The sequence below is a fragment of the Anastrepha ludens genome, chromosome 5 (genome assembly GCF_028408465.1).
Source record: "Anastrepha ludens isolate Willacy chromosome 5, idAnaLude1.1, whole genome shotgun sequence".
NCBI classification, from domain to species: Eukaryota; Metazoa; Arthropoda; class Insecta; order Diptera; family Tephritidae; genus Anastrepha; species Anastrepha ludens.
In genome coordinates, this window is record NC_071501.1 from 114,686,884 (window position 1) to 114,709,249 (window position 22,366).

The window sequence follows — 22,366 nt, forward strand, 5'->3', positions numbered from 1 at the left end:
TCAAACTTAACTTTTTTGGCGAGGACTGCATGTTGCGTAAATAGAGATTTCCATCACTCAAAATCATTTTTTTGACAAAAAAGTTATTCAAAAAACAAATTGGTTGATTAGTTTTGATCGGAAAATTATTAGAGAAATTTCATTCATCAGGTTTTGAAAAATTTTTCAGTAAAAAAATATTTAGTAGAAAGAGAAATTCGCTCAATAGAATAGGTCCGACTTTAACTTTAAACAGAACTTTTTGTACATTTTAAAAATTCAGATAGCAAAGAGGAGACCCAAAATTTTAACTGAATCAGATTGGATCCTTGGACAACTTCGCTAAAATTCAAATTTCACCGAATATTAACTAAACCTAAAAATTAGCAAAACATTCGCATGTAAGAGGTGTGGAAATTTTTTTATTTAGAATTGTATGAGCTGCAAAAAATCTCACAAAGATATCAAATATTCATATGTATGCATGTATGTATGTATCGTATGAATGGCAAGTTAAATAATATATCATTTTTATGAAGAATATTTTTTTACTTGTTTATAATTGTTTTACGAGCAATTCCGTATTTGCATTCAGCATCGCAAAGAAAACATTTCCAAAATTAAAATGCACAAACCAAATGTTTCATTTACGCATCTTAGATATACTACAGCAATCGTGTAGATACATACATACATGTGGGTATGTAAGTGAAAACAATTATTTTATGTTCATACGTACATACATATGGATATATATAGTAAGTATATATTCGCTTTGCTTTGAATTTTACGATGATGTTCTAGTTCTCAGCGATAAAATATGATCACGTTTTTCTTTTCTTGTGCTTTTTTTTTGAAGTTATTTTGGAATCGGGTCACTTTTGTGGCATACGTTTTTTCGTTAGTTATTGAGTTTTATTCACTTTTGTTAATTTTTTAAGAAATATTAACTATTTTTCACATTTTCTACAATTTAGCCATAAATATAATTTTGAAAATACTTGGAAGTCAGGCGGATATTCTACCCACTCGAAAAATTTCTCTTCATATCAATAAAAACCTGTTGTTGTTGTTTTTGTAGCAGCATAAACATTGCCCATGCATATGCGGGAAATTCTGGTAAAATGACAGTCTTTGGTCGGATCGTTCCGGTTACGTAGAATCGACTGTCATGGGAACGATCAATGAAAACCTCATCGAATTCGCCTTATCCTTTTCGGAGATTAGCGCATTCAAGCAGTCAAACAGACGGGCAAAGTTTTTAAAAATAGTCTTTTTATATTTTGTTGCACTCTCTTGCTTTTCGATTGTTTTGGACACAAGCAGTTTTGATATATTTATTAAAATAATACTAACAGTTTTTTGATAACGTTTTCAATGACACAAAGTTTCTACAGTTTTATTATAAGTAAGACCAATAGAGCAATTCGGTAAGCAAACAGCTGCCAAAGCAGCTCTCAGACTAAGAGAAATCGGCCTACTCAGAACGAATCAAAGAGGACACTCTTCAATTTTAGAAGAATTTCCCTGCATTCCTGGCATAACGGATTTCTGTAAGACCAAGGACATCAACTTAAATAAATCCTTTGTCACAGTATTTCCTACCAAAGAGGAATGTGATAACGGGCTTATTGTTAATAAAAATGAATTAAACATCTACACAGATGGCTCAAAACTGGACAACAAAGTATGTGGAGGGGTTTACTCCGATAAACTCGGAGTTAGCCAATCATTTCGCCTACCTGATCATTGCAGTGTATTTCAGGCGGAAGTCACTGCCATAAAAGAGGGACTTATGGAAATAAAAACGAGAGTATTATCCACAAATGAAGTCTTCATTTACTCGGACAGTCAAGCGGCAATAAAGTTTCAGAATGTTTTAAACTACTAAATGATGTATCTAAGTGCTTCAAAGTGCACCTTATCTGGGTACCAGTCCACAGGAATATAGCAGGAAACTGCAAGGCGGATGAACTTGCTCGAACCGGTACAACGCTCGATATCAAACCGGATAAAGCGCTGATACCCATGCCTATAGCCACTTTTAAATTACTCATAGACAGGGAAACCATCAAAAAGGTAAATACCAGCTGGCAAAACATCACAACATGCGAGCTAAGCAGACAGACATGGCCGAACTGGAACAGCGGTCGATCGAAGATCTTGCTAAGATTTAACAGAGAAGCTATAAGAAAAATAATAGGGGTATTAACTGGTCGTTGTTTAATAGGCATCCACGCTAGAAGGTTAGGTCTCCCGTACGTCGATTTCTGTAGAGGCTGTCTTAATACAGAAGAAGAGGAAACAGACAGACTCCTTTTATGTGAGTGTGAAAGCTTAGCTATGAGAAGGCTGCGCACTCTTGATACAGCATTTTTAACCGATGTAGCGGACATAGCCCATCTAAAACTAACGAAGCTCTGCTCGTTTATTAAAGTTACCGGATGGTTTGAAAAGTAACACGTAGGGTAAGGATAAGCTACAGTGGTATCACAATGTACCTGTGGAAGGTCTAAGTGTGTCTTTATAACAACCACCCGACCTACCTAAGAAGAATATAAAGAAATTTTTCTATGGTCAAAGCAAATTTTGAACCAACTAAAGGTTCTTTCATCAAGATGACAGCAATGAATAATTCCTAGACAGTACCTTTTTTATGTCAGCTTTTATTTTTATTAAGTAGACAGATATACAATTTTACACAATAGAGCAAGGCTTTAAAATTATTAAAACTTATTATGAAAATGGCCGATCTTTAAGAACAACATCATCTTTAGTGACAAAGCTCATCTCACTCTGTATGGATTTGTCACCAAACAAAATTGGCGCAACTGGGATGAAGAAAACCCTCGAGACCAATCTTTGCAACCACTAAAATGTACTTTTTGGATTGGTTCTTGGGATGTTGGAATAATTGGCCCGTTTTTCTTCGAATATGAAAATGAAAGAGCTGTTACATGTCTATGGGCAAGTGATTGAAGATTTTTTGTGGCCTGAATTTAAAGTAACTGGACTAAATATCTATGTATGTAAAAGTATATCAGCCACAAATGTTTGAAGACGACATCAGGCAAATGGTTTGAATGGACGCCTTCTTCGACGTTTATACAATATATCAAAAAATTCTATAAAACCTTAGCTAAACTATGTATATTTAATGTACATAATGGTTTCAATTTTTGTTGCCTTTTGTTTTTGTTCCTCCCTGGAACCATAGGAAATAATACATAAATAAATAAAATTGTCTGTGACGATTGTGGCATGACGAGTCTAAATTTAATATGTTTACGAATGATGGGAGTCCCTATATGAGCTGTCAACCACTATAGGAATTGGATCCCAAGCACACTAAAAACCATGGTGGTTAATCGGTTATGGTGTGGGGCTATTTTACATCATCAGATGTTAATTCAATTGTACGAATTCAAAACAAAATGCTTAGAATTATATTCAAGGGAATCTTGCAACTACACTTGAAAGAAAATTCCTCGAATAATTTCACGCTTGCTTGGACTTTTCAGCAAGATAACGATCCCAAATACTGGATGATCCAATGTAAGGTTCTATGTAGTGCACTCCATGAGCAAAAGATGTGAGGAAGTTATACGGCATAAGGAGCTTCCAGCAAAGTATTGGAAGTGCATAAAATAATTTTGTTGTAACATGCATGTTTTCCAGATGACTTAATGAGCAGCGAAACCTGTGGTGGAATACATACTTTTCCTCTTAAAAGTGTATTGATCAACTTCAGGGGTTAGGGGTAGATAGAATTTTCAAAATATTCGATTATTTTTTGCATTTTCTTAAAGTATAATATCTTAAAAATATTGTGTGAAAATTTGAAGTGAATCCGACAAATACTTTTCGAGATATTCAACAATTAACCAAGGGCGCTCGGGCGCTCCGGAGCGTTCGAGAGTTAGCAGCTGAATGCTGCAGGTATGAAAGTGGCAGATAAGCGCGCTGACGATAACACTCGGGAAGGTGGAATGCTACGTAGGCAACAGCAAATCGATATTTTGGGAGCTGCTATGACGGCTGAAAAACTATTATATGGCCCAGGAATAGATGGCACAGTGTAAGTAATTAAATAAATCGTATAACTCTACATAAATCGATAGAAAAACTTTAAATGCGTTTTTCTCAAAACTTTGTTTTTTGCACTAGTGATCACTTTTACTTAAATATCGCTTGGTAGATTTCAATAAAATTTATCCTGCTTTTAAAAAACATAAAAAATCTCGTGCCTGATCGAAGAATTTTTTTTCCAAAAATTTCGATTTTTTTAAACAACGTTTCGAATATCTGAAAAATATTTCCTGAGGCCGCCATATTGTTAATTTAGAAAAAAAAACTTCGATCAAGCACAAGATTATCTATTAATAAGCCTAATTTCTCTTGCCCGATTGATTTTAGATGAATCTCCAAGGACTTGTGATGATCACCGCAGAGGACTTCTAGAGAGATGGGCTCCACACAATCAGCGATAACTTTTACAACTATTACATTAATATTTTTTGAAATGTTGCTAAAGTCAAGTCGAAACATGTTGTGTTAATGCTACGTTTTTATTTTTGTAAAATAAAGCAACTGGCTGGCAAAAAAAATTATTGAAAATCATCATCCCTAATCCCTTCAATTAAAAAAATTATAGCTTCATAAATCTCATTACTTTAATTTTTCAACTTTTTCTCCATTTCCGTTAATAAAATACGCGTTTTTGTCAGATATAGTGTTGCACTATAGTGTGACTTAATTATATGAGCACAAGTGTATGTAAGTATTGTATATCACTCAGGTGAGAAGAGCTACTAACTCCTTTTATTTTAAAAATTATGATAGCTTTTGCATACAGAACTCCAAATTTCATTAAAAAGTTGAAATTCATATACTCGATTGCATTTGGACACTAGCGAGCGTCTGTTTCATTCTTCCCCACAACCGCAAAAGAGGTCCCTGAGTTAGCAGTGCGATCGATCGCAGTTTTAAACTGGTTCTTACTAGTGTGATTGATTAGGATTTGGGAATTCTGAAAAATGTCACAGATTTGCATGAACACCAAAATATACGCCGCAAAATTATTCACTCCTTTTTCAAATTATTAGAAAAAAAAACAATGAACCGACAAAGAAAATTCAATCAGTGTTTTGACATAGACTTGAATTTTAATCTGAATATTTATTTATTTGTTTTTATTTTTCATTACATACTCGCACAAAGTCATATGTGTTTACGTTCAAATGTACGTACATATGTATTTGTATAGGGTCCTTCAAACTCAAGTTTCTTATCTGTTTGTTAGCATCTTCGTAGATAGAGGGTCTATAATTTAGTTTCGCACACACGCATATAAATGACATTTTTCAATGTCTCCCCGCGTGTACGCTTGCAGATATACTTGGGGTATTTAGGTGTACATACTTGGGGCTCTATTTTGGCAATTTCGAGTCGAATTTTATTTTTCGAAGTCTCCAACCTGGTTAACTCACATAAAATCTATCTATGAGACGGTCCCACCCAAAATAGTTCAAAGGTGTGAAATCGGTTCATCTTGGCAGCGAAATTGTTGCAGTTAGTCTGACTAGGTTAGGTTAGGTTAGCCAGGTTTCTTGTGGTCTCGGTGACTCTAAGACCCATTGGGTTACCTGCATTTGATTTCCATCCCCAAACTAAGTCGCTTAAATCACTTAGATCTTTTTAAACAGGTAACTACTCCCTCCAGTAAGTCATTTTGCAAATTTCTCAGGTTTTCAAAGAAATAATCGCCAAGATATCTGGCACGGTTTCTTCGTGGTGCGGGACATTCACAGAGGAGATGTTGTACCAACTCAATGTCTTTTTCATCTTCACAGGTCTTGCAGACTTCATTGTGAGTTATACCCGTGCTACTGGCTAGCGCCGTGATCCGTTATAACACCTGTGAACACGCTGGTAGTTGATCTGTTGAATCTAAGCAGACATTTTGTCCTTTTAATATTTAGTTTGGGCCAGAACGCTTTGGATACCCTACAGTTAGTAGTCAGAGACCAGCTCCTATTGATTTCCGCGATTACGCTCAGGTCAAGTGCAGTCCGTTTAGACTAATGGTTGTGTCCTCTACCACTCGCTGAAGGTCAAGTTTAGACCCTTCCTTTGCACACTGAACTGCTTTTTCATTTCCCTCCTTTCTAGAATGGCCGGGCGCACAACAAGGTGTGGTGTTGTGTTGCTGGTAGTGCGAGCGTGATCTTCTGTATTCCTTAACACATCTTGAATTGATGCGCATTGAGGCCAGTGCCTTGAGCGTTGCTTGACTATCAATAAAAATGGTAAGGTTTGCTGGGGGTAAGTCCATCAGTCTTATCGTTTTTGCTGCTTTGCCTATAGCGTAGATCTCCGCTTGGAAGACGCTACACCAGTCTGGGAGCCTAAAGAAGCAATTTAGGGATAATGGTTGCGAGTACACTCCCTATCCAGTGCCATTACCCATCTTTGAGCATGGCATTGCGGCATCTCTGATATGACTCTGGTCTACCAATCCTTCCTATCAGGCATTCGCATTTTATACTCTCTGTTTAGATCTATCTTGGGAACCAGATAGTCTGTTTTCGGTGCGAACTTGATTTGGAATTTGAAATTATTCTTCTTGTTTTAAAAGTGACAGCCGTCTAAATAGAAACTCGAACTTGAAAGACCCTGTGCATACGTATCTATGTATGTGTACATGTGAATTGAGCTCAGCTTGGAAGTAAATGTAACTCAAAACATTTCTTTCTAAGTCAACGCTTATCGCTTCAAAATTGCATATATTTTTTTTTATTTTTATAAGTAAATAGGGCAAAAGGTTGATAAATTATGATTTCATGCTGTGGAGAATGTTTTGATTTTCGCGGCTAGCGACAAATTGTTTAATGGGTTTGCAAAAAAAAACACAAACACACAAAAAGACGTGCATTTTACATGATTACATAATTGATAAACTTGAGGCAAAATATTAATAAAAAATGAATGTTTTTATTGATTGAAAAATATTATCGCTTAAAAATGGCAAGTAAAAACAAAAAGTAATATATAAGGATGAACACATTTTATAGGCGTTAATTTCGAAATACATTTTAATATACGAGAGGTGATACAAAGTTTATGATAATTATTGTATATTTTTTGAGGATTTGAAAAATATTTTTTAATCCCTAAGTAGGTACTTAATAACCTAACAGGTTCTCTTTCGCGCTCATTGATTGCCTCTTTTGTTTTTTTTTTGCAAATTTGGTATGATACAGAGAAAAAAATCATTCTGCTCCTTCAGACTATCAATACTGGGGCTCATAAGCCTCAATTAGTAGTCCCCTTGACTTTTAAAAGTTTAAAGGGCCGGTGTTGATTTTGAATAGAATACAATTTTTTAGGAAATTATTGTCATTTCTCTTTATTATGATAATATTGGTATGACTCAATTACGTGTGGAACCAAATATCGGCCAAATTTTTGACGCTGTCTCGACGGCACACCTCCATCCGATGGTCCAAATTTTCGATGACGCTGAGGCATAATTGAGGTTCTATGCCGTTACTGTGCCGAATAATCTCATCATTTAGCTCTTGAATTGTTGCTGGGCTATTGACGTACACCTTTTCTTTCAAATAACCCCAAAGAAAGAAGTCTAACGATGTCGTTGACGTTTAGGTGTGGTTCACATTCAACATCGGCCCTTGAAATTTAACCACCCTTTATATGATTACTAAAAAGACTTATATTCTAACTCTTACAAACATTCTGAATTTTATAATAAACAAACAAAAAAAAAAAATTATAAAAATTTTAGACCGGCACAAACTTAAATTTTTATTTAATTGTTTGGATATATTAATTAACTTTTTTTTCAGAAGATTACAAATACATAGCATTTTAAGCTATTCGAAATTATTTATAAAAGATTAGCTTCATTTGCGTCTAGCGATAAGGGAATTTATACAAAATTATCTCTAAACCATTTTACAATATGACCGAGATTATAATTAAATTATAATGCATATTAATTTTAACATCAACGTGGACTTTCAACTGAATGAAAATCGCCGAAGAAACATCGAACGCAAAATGCATAGAGTATTTACTTACGGCCTCGACGAATATCCTTAGCAGTTGTTTGTTTGAGTTCTCTCGTTAACTTGATTTTTCACTTTAATCTCTCTGAATCGTTTTAATGGGGTCACGTGTTAACGAATAAGTTGCTAACTAATTTTCAATTTTAAATTTTTTTTATTTTGTCGTATTACTCAAATTCCCGTAACACTGATGGAAACAAATCTACGCACTTAAAGCCACCAAAGTCTGTGTAGCTGTCTGGTGGACAGCTCCAGATCTTATACTTAGTAAGATCTAGCTACCAACACGTTTTTCACTGCGGTATCAACCACGACGTCTACTCCGATGACTTTCCAGCGCAAGGCTCGAAAAACGAATGAATTTTAAGTTTACAGAGCACCATTGAAGAGACGAACGATCGCATTCGACGACCGCAAGATACTTTTTCAAGATAACCCAGAGATGGAGAGAGGAGAGGATGCGCGCAGCACAAGCTCAGCGAGCAGGCTGCGATTTGCCAAAGATCTTTGAGAAGGCTGTGAAGCTGTGTGTTGTTTATTTGCTTATACGGTGCGGGGGAAATAAATGTGAAGCAGGAAAGTAATATTGATTAATGGCTGCATAGAGCACACAAACATGTATACGAGTGCATATATAGAAATGTGTATGTGTGTGTGCGTGAAAACTGCAGTGAGGGTGAATATGCATAGAGAGTGGGGTAAGCTTATGAAGCTAATACTAGGCACATACATACATATTTACGTGCTTATGTATGTGCGCGTGTAACAGCTCAGCGATGATCTTCTTCAGTGATATTCATTGATCGTTGGAGGGGGCATAATTCATACGAATAGAGATGGTGTTGTTGTATGTACGTCCATGTGTGTATGTATGCCTACGCATCTACTTCCAATCTATTTATGTGCAAGTAAAGTGCAGTATGCGCCTGCTGCTGGCATGTGCCTTTACACCCTCTCACCCTCATTGTACTCCTGCTGTTTCTTCGCATGTGTGCCTAAGACGCGATGTTGCTTACGCTTGAGGGCCAATCAATACAAACAAGCAAACATTCCCTCCATATGTGCATGCCTTGGCAAGCATACAAGGTGCATTCCAAAACAACCGGAAATTTCAAAAAATGAGAATAACAAAACAACCAGAAATTGTAAAAAATGAGAATAACAAAAAGTTTCTGTTGGCAAACCCAATTCATTTGATTCAAAATAGTGCCATTTCGACTGAATATAGCATATCGAATGAGAATTTCCTGTCGTCCCGGCCGAGATGTCCTTCAAGAGTAGGTAAAACTCTAATATAAGGTATCAAGAAAAAAAAAACAAGTGCAGTTTTCTGGAGAGGCAAAAATCGTACGGTGTACAAACAGTGGAATACGGAAACGGATTGATAATTCAAATGCGATTTTTAGTAAAAAAAATCGATCCCCATTGTCGTTGAATGAGATGTCATATCATGGCTAACCAAGGCCAAATTTTGTCTAAGTAATATTCTGGACGAATACCAAAAATACGACTCACCAAAAACCTTCAAAACACCAATATAGAATTGTATATTCGTTTTTTCATTCGGTAGAAGAAAGTTTTTATAAATATTGTACAAATAATAGAAAACGTGTATGCGAGTGTATTTTTGCCAAGAAAAAGCTCCTCATAAAAACCATTTGCCATTTGGAGTCAGCTTGTGAAACACTATCAAGACGTACGTCACAAATAGAAGGAGGAGCTCGGCCAAATACCTAACAGAAGTGTATGCGCCAATTACTTTTTTTTTATAAGAAAATGTTTATGGATAGTGCTTTTGGAATCTTAAAAGCGAAGTTTTTGGCTCACTTAGGGACTTCCATTTGGGACAGTTATGAAATAAGTTTTTCTCCTCTTTCGCCTTTTTCTATGCGTTGCTTTCGATTCATCACTTCTCTGCTTGCTAAAGAATTCCGCTGTTCGCCAAGCCGAAATTTTGTAGGTATGTAAAAGTAACAACAGGTTAGCCAAGATTCTAGAAATACAACAATTTGGTAGTCTATTGCTACATTTCAATTGAAGGAAGGAGACTGAAAGGAGATACAAATATTCTCATTTTGTCAATCAGGCTCCAATCAGCTGAGGAAATATTTAACTCAATTTGTACGGATTGAATTGTTTTGAATTAACGAATAAATATTCGTTTAACTTAATTTTTACCCTTTAAGTTCACAAGTAATTTGTTTAGATCAGTGCTTCCAAGTATATACATAAGTAGAGATTTATGCTTATTCATGATAAATTTAATCGCTCTTTGTTAATTTGTAAAATTTAATATATATTTTATCTCGTTTGCTTTTCTTTGATTAGAAGAAATTGCTTTAATTTTTTTTTTTGCCAACTGTCGAAATAAAAATATTGCAGTGCTCCCAAATCGTATGCAAAGTTAGATTTAGGGGAATTTTTGTTTTGTTTGTTCACAAAGTAGTTATAGTTGGTCTCGATTTCGGAGCAATGTTAAGTCGTCACTCAAATTATCTCGAACGAGCCGCACACAAGCCTTTCAATAGCTTATATAACGCTAAGGGTTGTCTTTTAGAGGAGGCATTCAATATTTTAATTTCGTTAGCTACCGGCATAGTTGTCATGTTTTGAGCTCTGAAAAGCCCTGCGGATAAATAGATAAGCCAATGCATCTTGAGTGTGTAAACGCAAAACAAAATTAGCCATCACCTGCATCAATCCAAATCAAGAGCATAAGCGAAAATTCTCCCCCAAAGAGGAGAAATAGCAAAAAAGTTAACGAACGGAAAATTTAACATCACTTACAAAACCAGGTAGACGAAAAAATATCATATGAGTTGGCTTACACATTTTTGTAGGATCCAAAGGAACTATCATAAATATATCATACTTTATATACTCACGTTTTGTGTTGTTAAATTTTTCGTTTTATCGTTTCTAACTACAAACTGCAAATTTCAAATCAGCGCAAGGACACAGGTGCATAAAACAAGGTACCACAAAAAAAAATTTGTTTTTGTTCAGTAAAAGTTCAGCCATATGCTTTTAGATAATTTGCTTTTATGATGTATAATTATTGATGACTAAAATTTCTCAAGCATAAAATGAACGTCTCTCTTGCATCGAACTGTTGCATTGCTCTCTCAATTTTTGAGGGATGGACAATTTTTTGGTATAACTACTACAAATTTCTCCGTTATCAAACACGTCCACCATGACAAATGTTTGCGTTAACGAAGACTATTATTATGTTAGATTCAAAAAAGCTTCCATTTGCTTTGGAACGCACCTTGCGTAAAGGCGCATTTATTCCAGCTCATTCAAAGCACTTTTCACCGCAGTTTTCATCCATCCAATGCGGTATGTTGATTTTTATTACAAAGTAATCAACATTTATATTTCACTTAATTTTTAATTACTTCAACCCAATCATAAAATATTCAGCCACTATGAAATGTACAAAATGTGTTCGCATCTCCTTTATTGATTATGTTTTGGTAATTAAATTTCGTTTAATTTCAATGTTAAAATGAATTTGACGAAAATGCATTAAATTATTGAGCGGAAATGCGTGTTTTCTTTGGCTGATGTAAACTGCTGCTACCAAAAATTCTTTTATCAACCCTAATTTATGTAGATATGGACAGCTAATAGAATTATTTTTGCTTTATATAAGTATATGTTATACAACATCCATACATAATTTCCCATATATGAAAAATCTTCTTGGGCCAAGTAAAAAAAAAATCGTAGAGGCGCCTCTCATTTCCGAAGAGCTTCATTGTTAAGTGCCTGTCTCAGCTTGTGTTAAGTGTACTCCATTCCAACTGTCGTGCAAATGGAGTGACCTACCGTTTTATACCTTACGCGAACATTAGATAGCTTTTATGATTTTGATAATTTTTCATGGTAGAAATGCACTCGGGACGTTTTGCATTACTTGCCAAATTTGTTATCGGTTGTCGCCTCACATCTATAGACGGCATCGAAAGCGGGATCAACCAAATGGTACAGGGGACTACCGCGACCGTTAGTCGAAATATATTATTTCAAATTTGGTACCTTAATTGCGCTGAGAGACTACGCAGAAACCGCCATTGTTCGCTCTATTCGGCAGTCGCTTTAGTTGCGTAAATAGGGCATTCTCATTTCTAAACGAGAAATACAAGGTGTGGAAATCGCTCAATAAAACACACGCAAAACCACCAGAGTGGTTTCCCTGTAACTCAAAACATGGAAGCACTCTTGGGAATCCTCCAAAGTTTAGCCATTCAACACCGTTGTTAAAGCTTTCTTGGTCCACAATCGTCACAGTGGTGACTTTCCTTGAGGAATAAAGAAGATCCACAGCAGACGATATCTTCGCTATAAAGTTGAAGCGACAACACTTGGCAATCACTTTTTCACAATGATAGAGGAATGCGCCTATGCGTTTTCAACAAGTTCAGGGTGCAAATGAAAAACTATAGGTTGTTTGTTTGGCAGAAACAAAATTATGGTGATTGATGTCGCGAATATCAAAGGAAACGACCAGCACGACAGGCATTTGTTAGGGGGCGTCCATAAATTACGTGAGGTGTTTTTTTTTCAATTTTCTGAACCCTCCCTCCCCCCCTGGTGAGATGTCGTGAGATTTTATTCAACCCCCTCCCCCATCCCCCAATCTCACGTGAGATTTTTCATAATGTGGGTTTCTTATGTAAACGCGTTGGATTGTTATTGTAAAAAGAAAAAAAAGTTGCTTCGTGCTTTTATTTACGACTAGTTAAGACTAGTAATCAATATTGCTGAGAGTTATAAGTGTAATAAAAATTTAACAATAGAAGACTTAAATCGTAACTACTGCGATTAAAAAAAGAATATCTATTCTAATTCAGTCCATGTAGAATCATGCGCGGTTTCAAGAGAGACTATTGGGACCAACATGTCCATATGATTTTCAGTAAAATCATGTGCTCCTTCAACTTCGTTCTAATCTAGCCACTCTAAGCCGTTGACGCTTGCGCACAGTAACTCATTAGCTCGTCTTGTGACAATCCGTGAGGGTCGCACTTTGCGGAACATACGCGCTTGCTTAGCTGGTGCAATGTGAGCTGCTCGCCTGTGCTCTGCAGCTCTTGTGATAGATGCGAAGTAAATACCGCATGTACTGCAGCATATTTTCTCTAAATCATCACGTATACTTGGGCAATAGAGATCAATAGGCGTGCTGATGAAGGCATTCAGCGGTTGAATCGGTACGCGTATTAGAAATGGAGCAAATGATTTTCCGTCATGTTCTTTAAGGCCCGGAATTGTCAAACGTCAAGTCATAGTGGCGCGAAAACAACCGACGGGCTACACTGTACCGCAAATTCAGATTAAATTGAGCTATTTGGTATAAAACAAATATGGTGGTTTGACAGTAGTAATGTATAACGTCGAGGTATGAATGAAATTATTTTCTTTCGAACGAATTAGTGAATGATCTTAATCATACTACGATTACGCTTGAGATTAAATCTTAAGCATGTACAATTTTTTTGTTTTAATCAGAAAAAAAATTGCGTGATATTTGCCGAGACCCCCCCTCTCTCCAACGTAAGATTATATGAGATTTGACTCGACCCCCTCCCCCCTTAAACATCTCACGTAATTTATGGACGCCCCCTTATATCTTGCGCGGCATTATTGGTGGTACATTTTTAAGCAATGAATCCTACTTCTATCCCACGTGCCATATAATAAAGGGTTATGATTTATTTTTTCTTAAAAGTTTATTTCTTGTTTGTGTCAGATTTTGACCAAATCTTATAAACAAAAACATTTTTTCTTATCTCTTAATGCTAATCAATTTCTGAAATGTTCGTCGCTCAAGGGATTAAGAGTGGGATTTCTAACCGCCAGAAAGGACTGGGATGGAGTCTATAAGTGAACGTAGTTGTCGTTTACTCTCTAATTAATCTATCACCTTCCTCACTCCCGTTGATCATTCTCTGAGCTTAATTTCTCTAAGCATTCTAAGCGTATGCCTATGCCTTGTCGTATTTTCGAGTTGTCTGTGTTGCAGTGTTCACGTGAAAATGACTCTCAAGGGCAGAAGTATGCAAGTTTTTGGTTTGTTCAGCTCGATCCTGAAACTTTTTAAGCAGGTATCTTTTTTGATACCACCTGTAGGGAGTTGAGCAAGTGCCCATTGCTCCCGAAAGGCACATTCACACTACTCGATAGAGTAGTCTTCGCTTTGGAAACAAACAACCGCTTAAAAAAAAAATAAAAAATTGGTGCACACACTTCTGTTAGGTGTTTGACTGAGGTCCTTCTCCTTTTTGATGTTGTTCCACAAATGGGGGGACCTACAGAAGACCCAAATAGCAAATGTTTTTTATGAGAAGCTTTTTCATAGCAGAAATACATACACTCGGAGGTTTGCCATTGCCTGCTATTAACCTAAATAATATAGTCTACTTCCATCTTTGTACTCTCAAGTTAAATCGTTAGGGTTTTCCTGCTAGATGTTTGCACACCAATGACTTTAAACACTGGGAGTCTGGTTCCATGGACTTGTATTTTTCATAGGAGTTGAACATTAAGATAGAATTCTAAATCCCTCATTATCTCAGCCCTGTCAACTTCAACAGTCATAAGAGTTATTGCGGCCGTTTCTGGCAATATTTTTTCAAATCAAGGGGTTATATACAGTTAGAAGGCCGAAAAAAAGCGAATTTTCCAGAATTTTTTTTGAGAAAACTATTAAATTTATTGATCTATTATTAATATACATATATAGGGTTGTTCAATAGGTGCGCTTCAACTTTTTTCCGATAGGGAGGGCGAACGACGCAATATTTTTTATTTTTCGCTTGCCATTTGTAAACTTCATTAGTATACATTTCATCATGGAACGCTACACACTTGAGCAACGATTGCAAATCGTGCAAATTTTTTATGAAAATAATCGTTCTGTTGCTGCTACTTTAAGAGCATTACGGCCATTTTACGGTCCATTTAACAAGCCGTCCCGTTTTGGGGTTATGTGAAGTCATTGGTCTACAGTAACAAGCCGGCGACGATTTGTGAGCTCAGAGCCAATATTGAACGCGAAATTGCTGGAATTTCGGCCGATTTATGCAAAAGAGTGGTCGAAAATTAGGTTCAACGATTGGACTTCGTAAAACGTGCACGCGGTGGTCATGCAAAAGAAATCGAATTTCATACTTAAATGTATATGTTCAAATTCGATAATAAAAAAAAATTAGTTAAAAAAGTCAAACCGTTTGTGTTTTATTCAAAAAAGTTCAAAAGTTGAAGCGCTCTTACTGAAAAACCCAATATAAACATTTTCTAATAGTGGTCGCCCCTCGGTAGTCAATGGCAAACCTCCGAGTGTATTTCTGCCATGAAAAAGCTCCTCATAAAAATGTTTGCCGTCCGGAGTTGGCTTGAAACTGTAAGTCCCTCCATTTGTGGAATAACATCAAAACGCACACCACAAATAGGAGGAGGAGCTCGGCCAAACACCCAAAAAGGGTGTACGCGCCAATTATATATATATGTATATATATATTATTAATTTATATTCTGTTATCTTTTAACTGTATTTTAAGACTTAGTAATAGTAAAAATATTTATTTGGAAAGAGCTACAGCTGATCTCTGGGAGTTCCTCTCAAAAAGGACGTTTTGCGGTGACCACTATATCTCTGAACTGGATTTTTTGAAATGAAACAACCAAACAGATTTCGCTAAAATTATGTTAAATCTAGTAATTAATCGAAGGAATAAGCAAAATAAATTTGTTGGACAAAAAAATCGATTTTTGACCAAAATGTCGGCCTTAATTATAAAAAAATATATTTAAGAAGCTCGTGTTAAAATTTGAGACAAACCGTTTAGCCGACTTTGAAAACATCATTTTCAGCAAACGCTCTGCCGCTCCGGCCTTGTACTTTCAACCACTCTGAAACGCCTTTTTCAAATTTGCGTTTAACTTAGAAAATATTCACCGCAATAATATTAAATTTTCTCTGCATTCTTAAATATATGTACATTAAAAAAATAATATATAAAAAAATCGAGTTTTTGAAAATTCTAACTGTATATAACCCCTTAAAGCACAATTGTACGAAATAAAAAGTAAAAATACTTCTTTATAATTGCATTTTTTACTCTTCTCTCGTTAATAACTCAGCAAATATTAAATCGATAAAGAAAAAAGAAATAAACCAATCTTGACAGCTTATTTTCAATTTATAATCTAGCTGTGAAAACGGCATGATTGATTACTGCAATGTGTTTGTGTTAATCCACTACCTGTAGTATGGCAGCCATTGTGAATGAGTTATCTTATCGTCACCGTGAACACATTGGCCAAACAGCTGTTTATTATTGTATTTCTTTCAAACTCTCTGGCGTTGCAATGTAAAAATACTTAAGATTATTCTCACATTAAAATTTTAATATTAAAGGAAGACTAAATCACTTTAATTTCCTTTAGTTAAAGCGCACAGTAAGAATTAGGTTACATTTAATAATTAATATTTATCAGAATTGTAAAATGGCATAGCCATGAAAGTGTTTACCGTACCATAAGAGAGTGGTAGGCCGAAAAAATATTTTATGCTACGTGGAATATTAGATACGAAAGCATAAAATAATAGATAAACAGCAGCATTGAAATCATAAATAAAATAAAGATGAGTATGGACGAGAAACTAAAATACTCGCTTTTGCGCGGAGATTTAGTGGATAACCAAAGCGTTTGGACAAGGTAAGGGCATAAAGTGATTAACGCAATTTATATTTACAATAATTTTTAACGACACAACTATTTGTACTGTTTGTATAGACATGAAAAACGAGTATGGTTCCTCACACTCATCACAGGCACTTGCATGCTCTATTCCACACGCACATCTATGCCGCTACTCATACCCGCCGTTGCTGCTGAGCAGAAGTGGAGTAAAACTGATTCGGGCACTGTACTCAGTTCATTCTTTTGGGGTTATACTTTAACACAGGTGTTTTTTTCTTCAAATTTTAACTAAATATGTTGCTCTGTATTCTAATGTTAAACGTTGCGTGCCTCTTTCCTTCTAGGTAGTGGGTGGCTATTTTAGTGATCGTTTTGGCGGTCAACGTGTAATACTATTCGCTGCAATTGGCTGGTCGTTAATCACATTTTTCATGCCCAACATCATATGGAGTTCAACGGCGATTAAAGCGTATTCCATTCCATTTATTGTAACTGTACGTATTATAAATGGTGCATTCCAGGGTGTTCACTTTCCAAGCATGATTAGTCTTACTAGCCAGGTGAGTGTGTAGGTGTGAAGAAAGCTGTTGCCCTTTTTAATTATATTCTTTTCCTTTTGCGGTAGAATCTTTGCTCAAATGAACGCACAAGCTTTTTTGGCCTACTCACAGCCGGCTCAGCGTTGGGCACGCTGCTTACGGGCAGTTTAGGCTCATTTGTGTTGGATTATTTCGGCTGGCCATATGTTTTTCGTGTTATTGGCTTTTTGGGCATCGCATGGGCGTTAATGCTGCGCTACTACACCATGGCAGGTGAACGTGGGCGCATTATCAATGTGTCGGCACCTTCACGCCTATGTGCCAGCAAGCAAATCTCGGACAATGTGCCTTGGCTACGGTACTTTAGAAAACTCTCATTCTGGGCTTGCGTGCTCACACATGCCTGCGAAATGAACTGTTTCTTTGTATTGCTTTCTTGGCTGCCCACATATTTCCACGATGGATTTCCGCATGCCAAAGTGTGGGTAGTCAATATGATTCCTTGGCTTGCTCTGCCGCCATGCACAATCTTTGCACGCTATGTTACTGGACGATTATTGGCACGCGATTGGTCTACTTCGGCAGTGAGGAAGATCATACAAAGCTGTTGCTTTGCATCGCAGAATCTGGCGTTATTCATAATGGCGCGCACAAATGACTATCACACGGCATTGATATGCATGACAGTTATAATTGGTAAGTGCTTAGATGTGTAGCAGCTAACAGTGGCTTAACGTGGATTTTTTGTGTTGTAGGTGGTACTGGCTTCCACAACAATGCCGTCACAGTGAATCCCCAAGACTTAGCGCCATCGCATTCGGGTAGCGTTTTCGGCCTGATGAACACTGTTGGCGCAGTGCCGGGTTTTTTGGGTGTTTACCTCGCTGGACATATTCTAGAAGTAACACAAAGTTGGCCTATTGTGTTCAGCACGGCTGCAGCCATTAATTTGGTCGGTTGGACGGTGTTTGTTATATTCGGCTCAGCCGAGGCGATTGTGTGATTTTTCAACATACATATGCAATTTTTCCCCTACTCCGAAAGCATGCACACATTGCAAAGCACTGACTATTTTATGCTATTGCAAGTAGATTTGTACATACTAGTGCATATTTGTTTTAAATTTAATCAAAGGCTATAAATATGTGATTTCTTGTATCCTTTAACTGTTCGAGCGGTCTATTAACTACTAGAGAAACATATTTTTTAAGTAGTATTGTAAATTATACCATATATGCGTGATATGCAAGAATAAACCGATCTAATTACGTATAAGTAGATCAAAAGTAAAAGCCGATTTATTTATTTACACTTTATTAAAATCTTTATTGACTTATGTGTTTTATATTGGACTATAGTTTAACTAAGTAGTTTCCAATTGCAAATATTAATCTTTTTTTTATGCGACATCTACTACAATAGCATTTTAGACATATATGGACCGTCCAGCTCATAGCCCAGCTTGCGATAGTAGGCGCGTGTGCCTACACCGGAAATTACAGCCAGCTTCACACTGCCATGCTCTTCGCGCGCTATACGCGCAGCTTCTTCCATCAGCAGCATGCCGAAACCCTAAGAGTTAATTTAGTTAGTTATTTAATTTCTCTTAATACAAACAAAAAAAAAAACGGTTTTTCCATTACCTGATGCTGAAACTTTGTTGGATCTCTTGCGTTAACTGGCACAACTGAGCCATAGACATGCAATTCGCGCACAATCGAGCACTGGCCCACTTTAGTCAATTCCTTTTGGTACGTGTCTGGTGAACATTTGCGCAAACGTAACAGCCCGACAAGTATATCCTGCTCCGGATCTTCATAGGAGAGGAATGTCTCCCAGCCGCCATTAGCAAAGTAGTCACGTCGTATCAGTTCGATTTCATATGGGCGCACTTTATTGTGTATTTCTTGTATGCCCACTTCACGTGTGCGCACATCGCGACAATCCGTACCCCAATCTTTCATGCGTGCCAACGCGAGCTCGCGTAAATTTCCATGTTCCACACCAGAGCTGTAAGTATGTTATACTACTTACCAGTTTCAAATTGTATATACATTTTACACATACCTCACGAGTGGCATAGGTATATCACGCTGTACGCGATATACACGCGTCCATGGCGGCACCAGCGCCAATATTTTCGCCACCAAATCGACCAGCATCGATGGCGGATACGACTTGTAGCGCCCGGTCTTCCACAGCTCATAGAGACCAGTGCCGCGTATCACAAGCGTTGGATAGATTTTCAAACCATCTGAACGAAAAGCTGGATTTTCAAAATATTCCTGTGAAAATAAATGATCGTAACTTTCTGTGTGTGTATAATTTATGGGATTTCACTTACAATAAACTGTTCTAGATCACGCTCAAAGTCCACATTTGGCAAATCTGGCATCATATGCGCCACAATTTTATAACCTGAATCCTTGCCCAATTGGAAACTTTCACATACTGCCTTCACAGTATGTCCTCGATTTGTGTCACGCGCTACATCTTCGTAAACCGATTGAACACCAATTTCCAAACGTGTGCAACCGTAATTCAACATATCGGTAATGTGCCGCTTCAAGCAATAATCCGGACGCGTTTCGATGGTTATACCAATGCATTTCACATTAGAAATCTCCGAATAACGTATCGCTTCCTTAATGTCACGACTAGTGTGCCCACTTAGTGCATCATGAAGTTGCATAATAAAGTCATTGCGGTATTTCTCATCCAAACTCATGAATGTGCCACCCATTACAATAAATTCCACTTTATCTACAGAATGTCCCAACTGCTTCAGTTGTTCGACACGGTGACGTGTTTGCAGATAAGGATTGTACCGCGCACGAATAGCGCGCATAGATGTTGGCTCGTATCCCGTGTATGACTGCGTGGAGTATTCGAAATCACTGTCTGGTCCGCCCGGGCAATATACACATATGTTGCCGGTCATATTGATGTGAGGACACCGATGGGGCTTGCACATCACAGCAACAACCGCGATCTATGTGGCAAAGTATTAATAGTTTAAAAATAGAAAAAATAAACGGAATAAATAAATGAACTTACACCGCTAGCTGTTCGTATGGGCTTAGCTCGCAGTTTAGGTAGCAATATTTTTTTTGCTTCTTGGGGCACAGCTGCAATGATGTCTACCAAACGTGGTGAACTCTCCAATCCATACTTGGAGGAGATGCGTGCTTTAAGCCTATTTAGATTAACATCTTTTTTGTCCTCATGGGCCTTCAGTAGCTCCTGTATGATTTCACCGATAACTATGACACTGCGCTCCTCGCGGCTCAAACCAACTCCTGAAAACAAAGTTTATTTTGTTGAATGGTGAAGTATTTTAATTATATAGATTACCCAGCTTCTTTTTTGGCTTCATTATAGTGTTTTCTAGTGAAATTAATACGTTTTTACGCAGTCAATTGATGAATAAATGGAATGATGACTATTTGCCCATGAAAACACGAAAATTAAACGTCAAATGCTACTCCTATCACTGTTAGTTAGGTTAGGTTACGGTGGTTGCCACTCTCCATGATAGTGTAGAAGAGCTAATTTATAACTGCGATACCACTTGTTTATACACAAGTTTCCTCTCTAATACTCGATGTGCTGAAATTATTTAATAACTATTCGCTAATAAGCGACACAAAAATTGTGGTTGATTGCAGATTCCACGTTCACCAGACATCTAAAAAAATAAGATTAGATAGCGTTGCTGATTTTTGGCAAAATTAGTACAGTGACAGAGAAATAGTTCAGCACTTCCCACCTAGAGGGATTGTGTAAGCCCCATTAGCCCCTCAGAGTAGGTGCCGAGGAAATGGATTTGGGTTTTTGGTGGCGAGTCTAGTGGTTGAACTTTTTCCCGTACTGGAGTCCGAGGCCTTTTGGATTTTAGGGTTCATCACCTACCTCATCTTTACCGGGATATGGACGAATTTGATAAATTTGATCAATTCAATACTTTCGAGTAATGCTAACGCTGCATATTAACATAGTACAATTTATTAAATTTAATCAAACTTTTTTTGTTAAAAACAAATTTAAATCATTTTTGTGCAAATCAAAGTTTCTTTAGAACAGTTACTTAAATAAAAATGCAGGTCTTAAGCTACAAAGCCATCAAAAAGTTAGCTATTTGGGTAACAAGTAATCAAATGTCTGAACTGTGCCTTCTATGTATTACATTAATTGTGTTGGATAACAGCCATCAATGGAAATTAACAACTCAAACGAAAATTCATACCCAAAGAGCAACAAAGCAAAAAGTAACGAACGCTAAATTTGCCATCACTTGCAAAAACCGGTAAGAGAAGAGATATCAACTGAGATTTTTGTGATGTCTAAAAAAATTTCGATGAATATGGTTATAATTTCAAGTTTTGTGTTATTCAATTTTTCACTGAACAGTTTCTGACTATAAAAAGCAAATTTCAAACCAGCGTATTGGCAGGAATGCACAAAAGATTAGATTCACCAAAACCTAAATTGGTTTGTTGACAGAAAGTTTAGTCATATGCCTTAAAATCAAAAGTTTTTTGCGATGGATAGTTTGTGCTAGCTGAAATATTTCCATTTGGCCTCTCAATTTTTATGTGATGGATATTTTTTGGCGCTATCGAACACCTACTGGCAAATAGTAGGAATATCTATTATACATTTTTATGCCATCAAACGGAACTATTTTTAAACAGTTGCCATTTTCGTCGAACTAACCGTACGGCAAATGTAGAAAGTTTTCAATTTTTGTGCATTCCGGCATGGCGTGCCGCACGTATGTGGCGCCTTCGACTCAAATACACATAACTTATTTTGCTGTCGTCGCCGCAACGAACAGAAGAAACCCATTGTGACGGTCCTATTAGCCAAATATATTGCTGCAATAGTCTCAGCAACTTCAAAAGTCACACTTTCCTGATTTCTGCAATTTTTTTGCTTTTGACGGCCAATTATCCTTTAAAAAATTTCTGCATATTGTTGCCTTTCTTCAATTTTATTGAAATTTTCTATCGAAACTCAATATGGACTAATTAACTTGAATTCCCT

At 36.8% G+C, this 22,366-nt stretch overlaps 3 protein-coding genes across 3 annotated transcripts in view; 1 reads left to right on the plus strand and 2 right to left on the minus strand.

The window, feature by feature from the left end:
• Positions 1-8,426, minus strand: part of LOC128864064 (uncharacterized) — a 28,757-nt gene extending 20,331 nt beyond the window's left edge. Inside the window, exon 1 of the mRNA XM_054103550.1 lies at positions 8,080-8,426. The gene's annotated coding sequence lies outside the window, so the exon portion shown is untranslated. The remainder of the gene's footprint in view (positions 1-8,079) is intronic.
• A 7,980-nt stretch (positions 8,427-16,406) lies between these two features.
• Positions 16,407-18,612, plus strand: LOC128863415 (solute carrier family 17 member 9). Its single transcript, XM_054102549.1, has 5 exons — positions 16,407-16,796; positions 16,875-17,046; positions 17,126-17,341; positions 17,407-18,016; positions 18,076-18,612. The coding sequence occupies exons 1-5, from the start codon at positions 16,723-16,725 to the stop codon at positions 18,321-18,323; spliced, it is 1,320 nt and encodes a 439-aa protein (XP_053958524.1). The 5' UTR covers positions 16,407-16,722; the 3' UTR covers positions 18,324-18,612.
• Positions 18,613-18,617: 5 nt separating this feature from the next.
• On the minus strand, positions 18,618-20,821 carry LOC128863414 (elongator complex protein 3). Its single transcript, XM_054102548.1, has 6 exons — positions 20,675-20,821; positions 20,378-20,619; positions 19,665-20,312; positions 19,388-19,605; positions 18,964-19,330; positions 18,618-18,892 (listed from the first exon to the last, which is right to left on the minus strand). The coding sequence occupies exons 1-6, from the start codon at positions 20,694-20,696 to the stop codon at positions 18,734-18,736; spliced, it is 1,656 nt and encodes a 551-aa protein (XP_053958523.1). The 5' UTR covers positions 20,697-20,821; the 3' UTR covers positions 18,618-18,733.
• Positions 20,822-22,366: the final 1,545 nt, after the last annotated feature.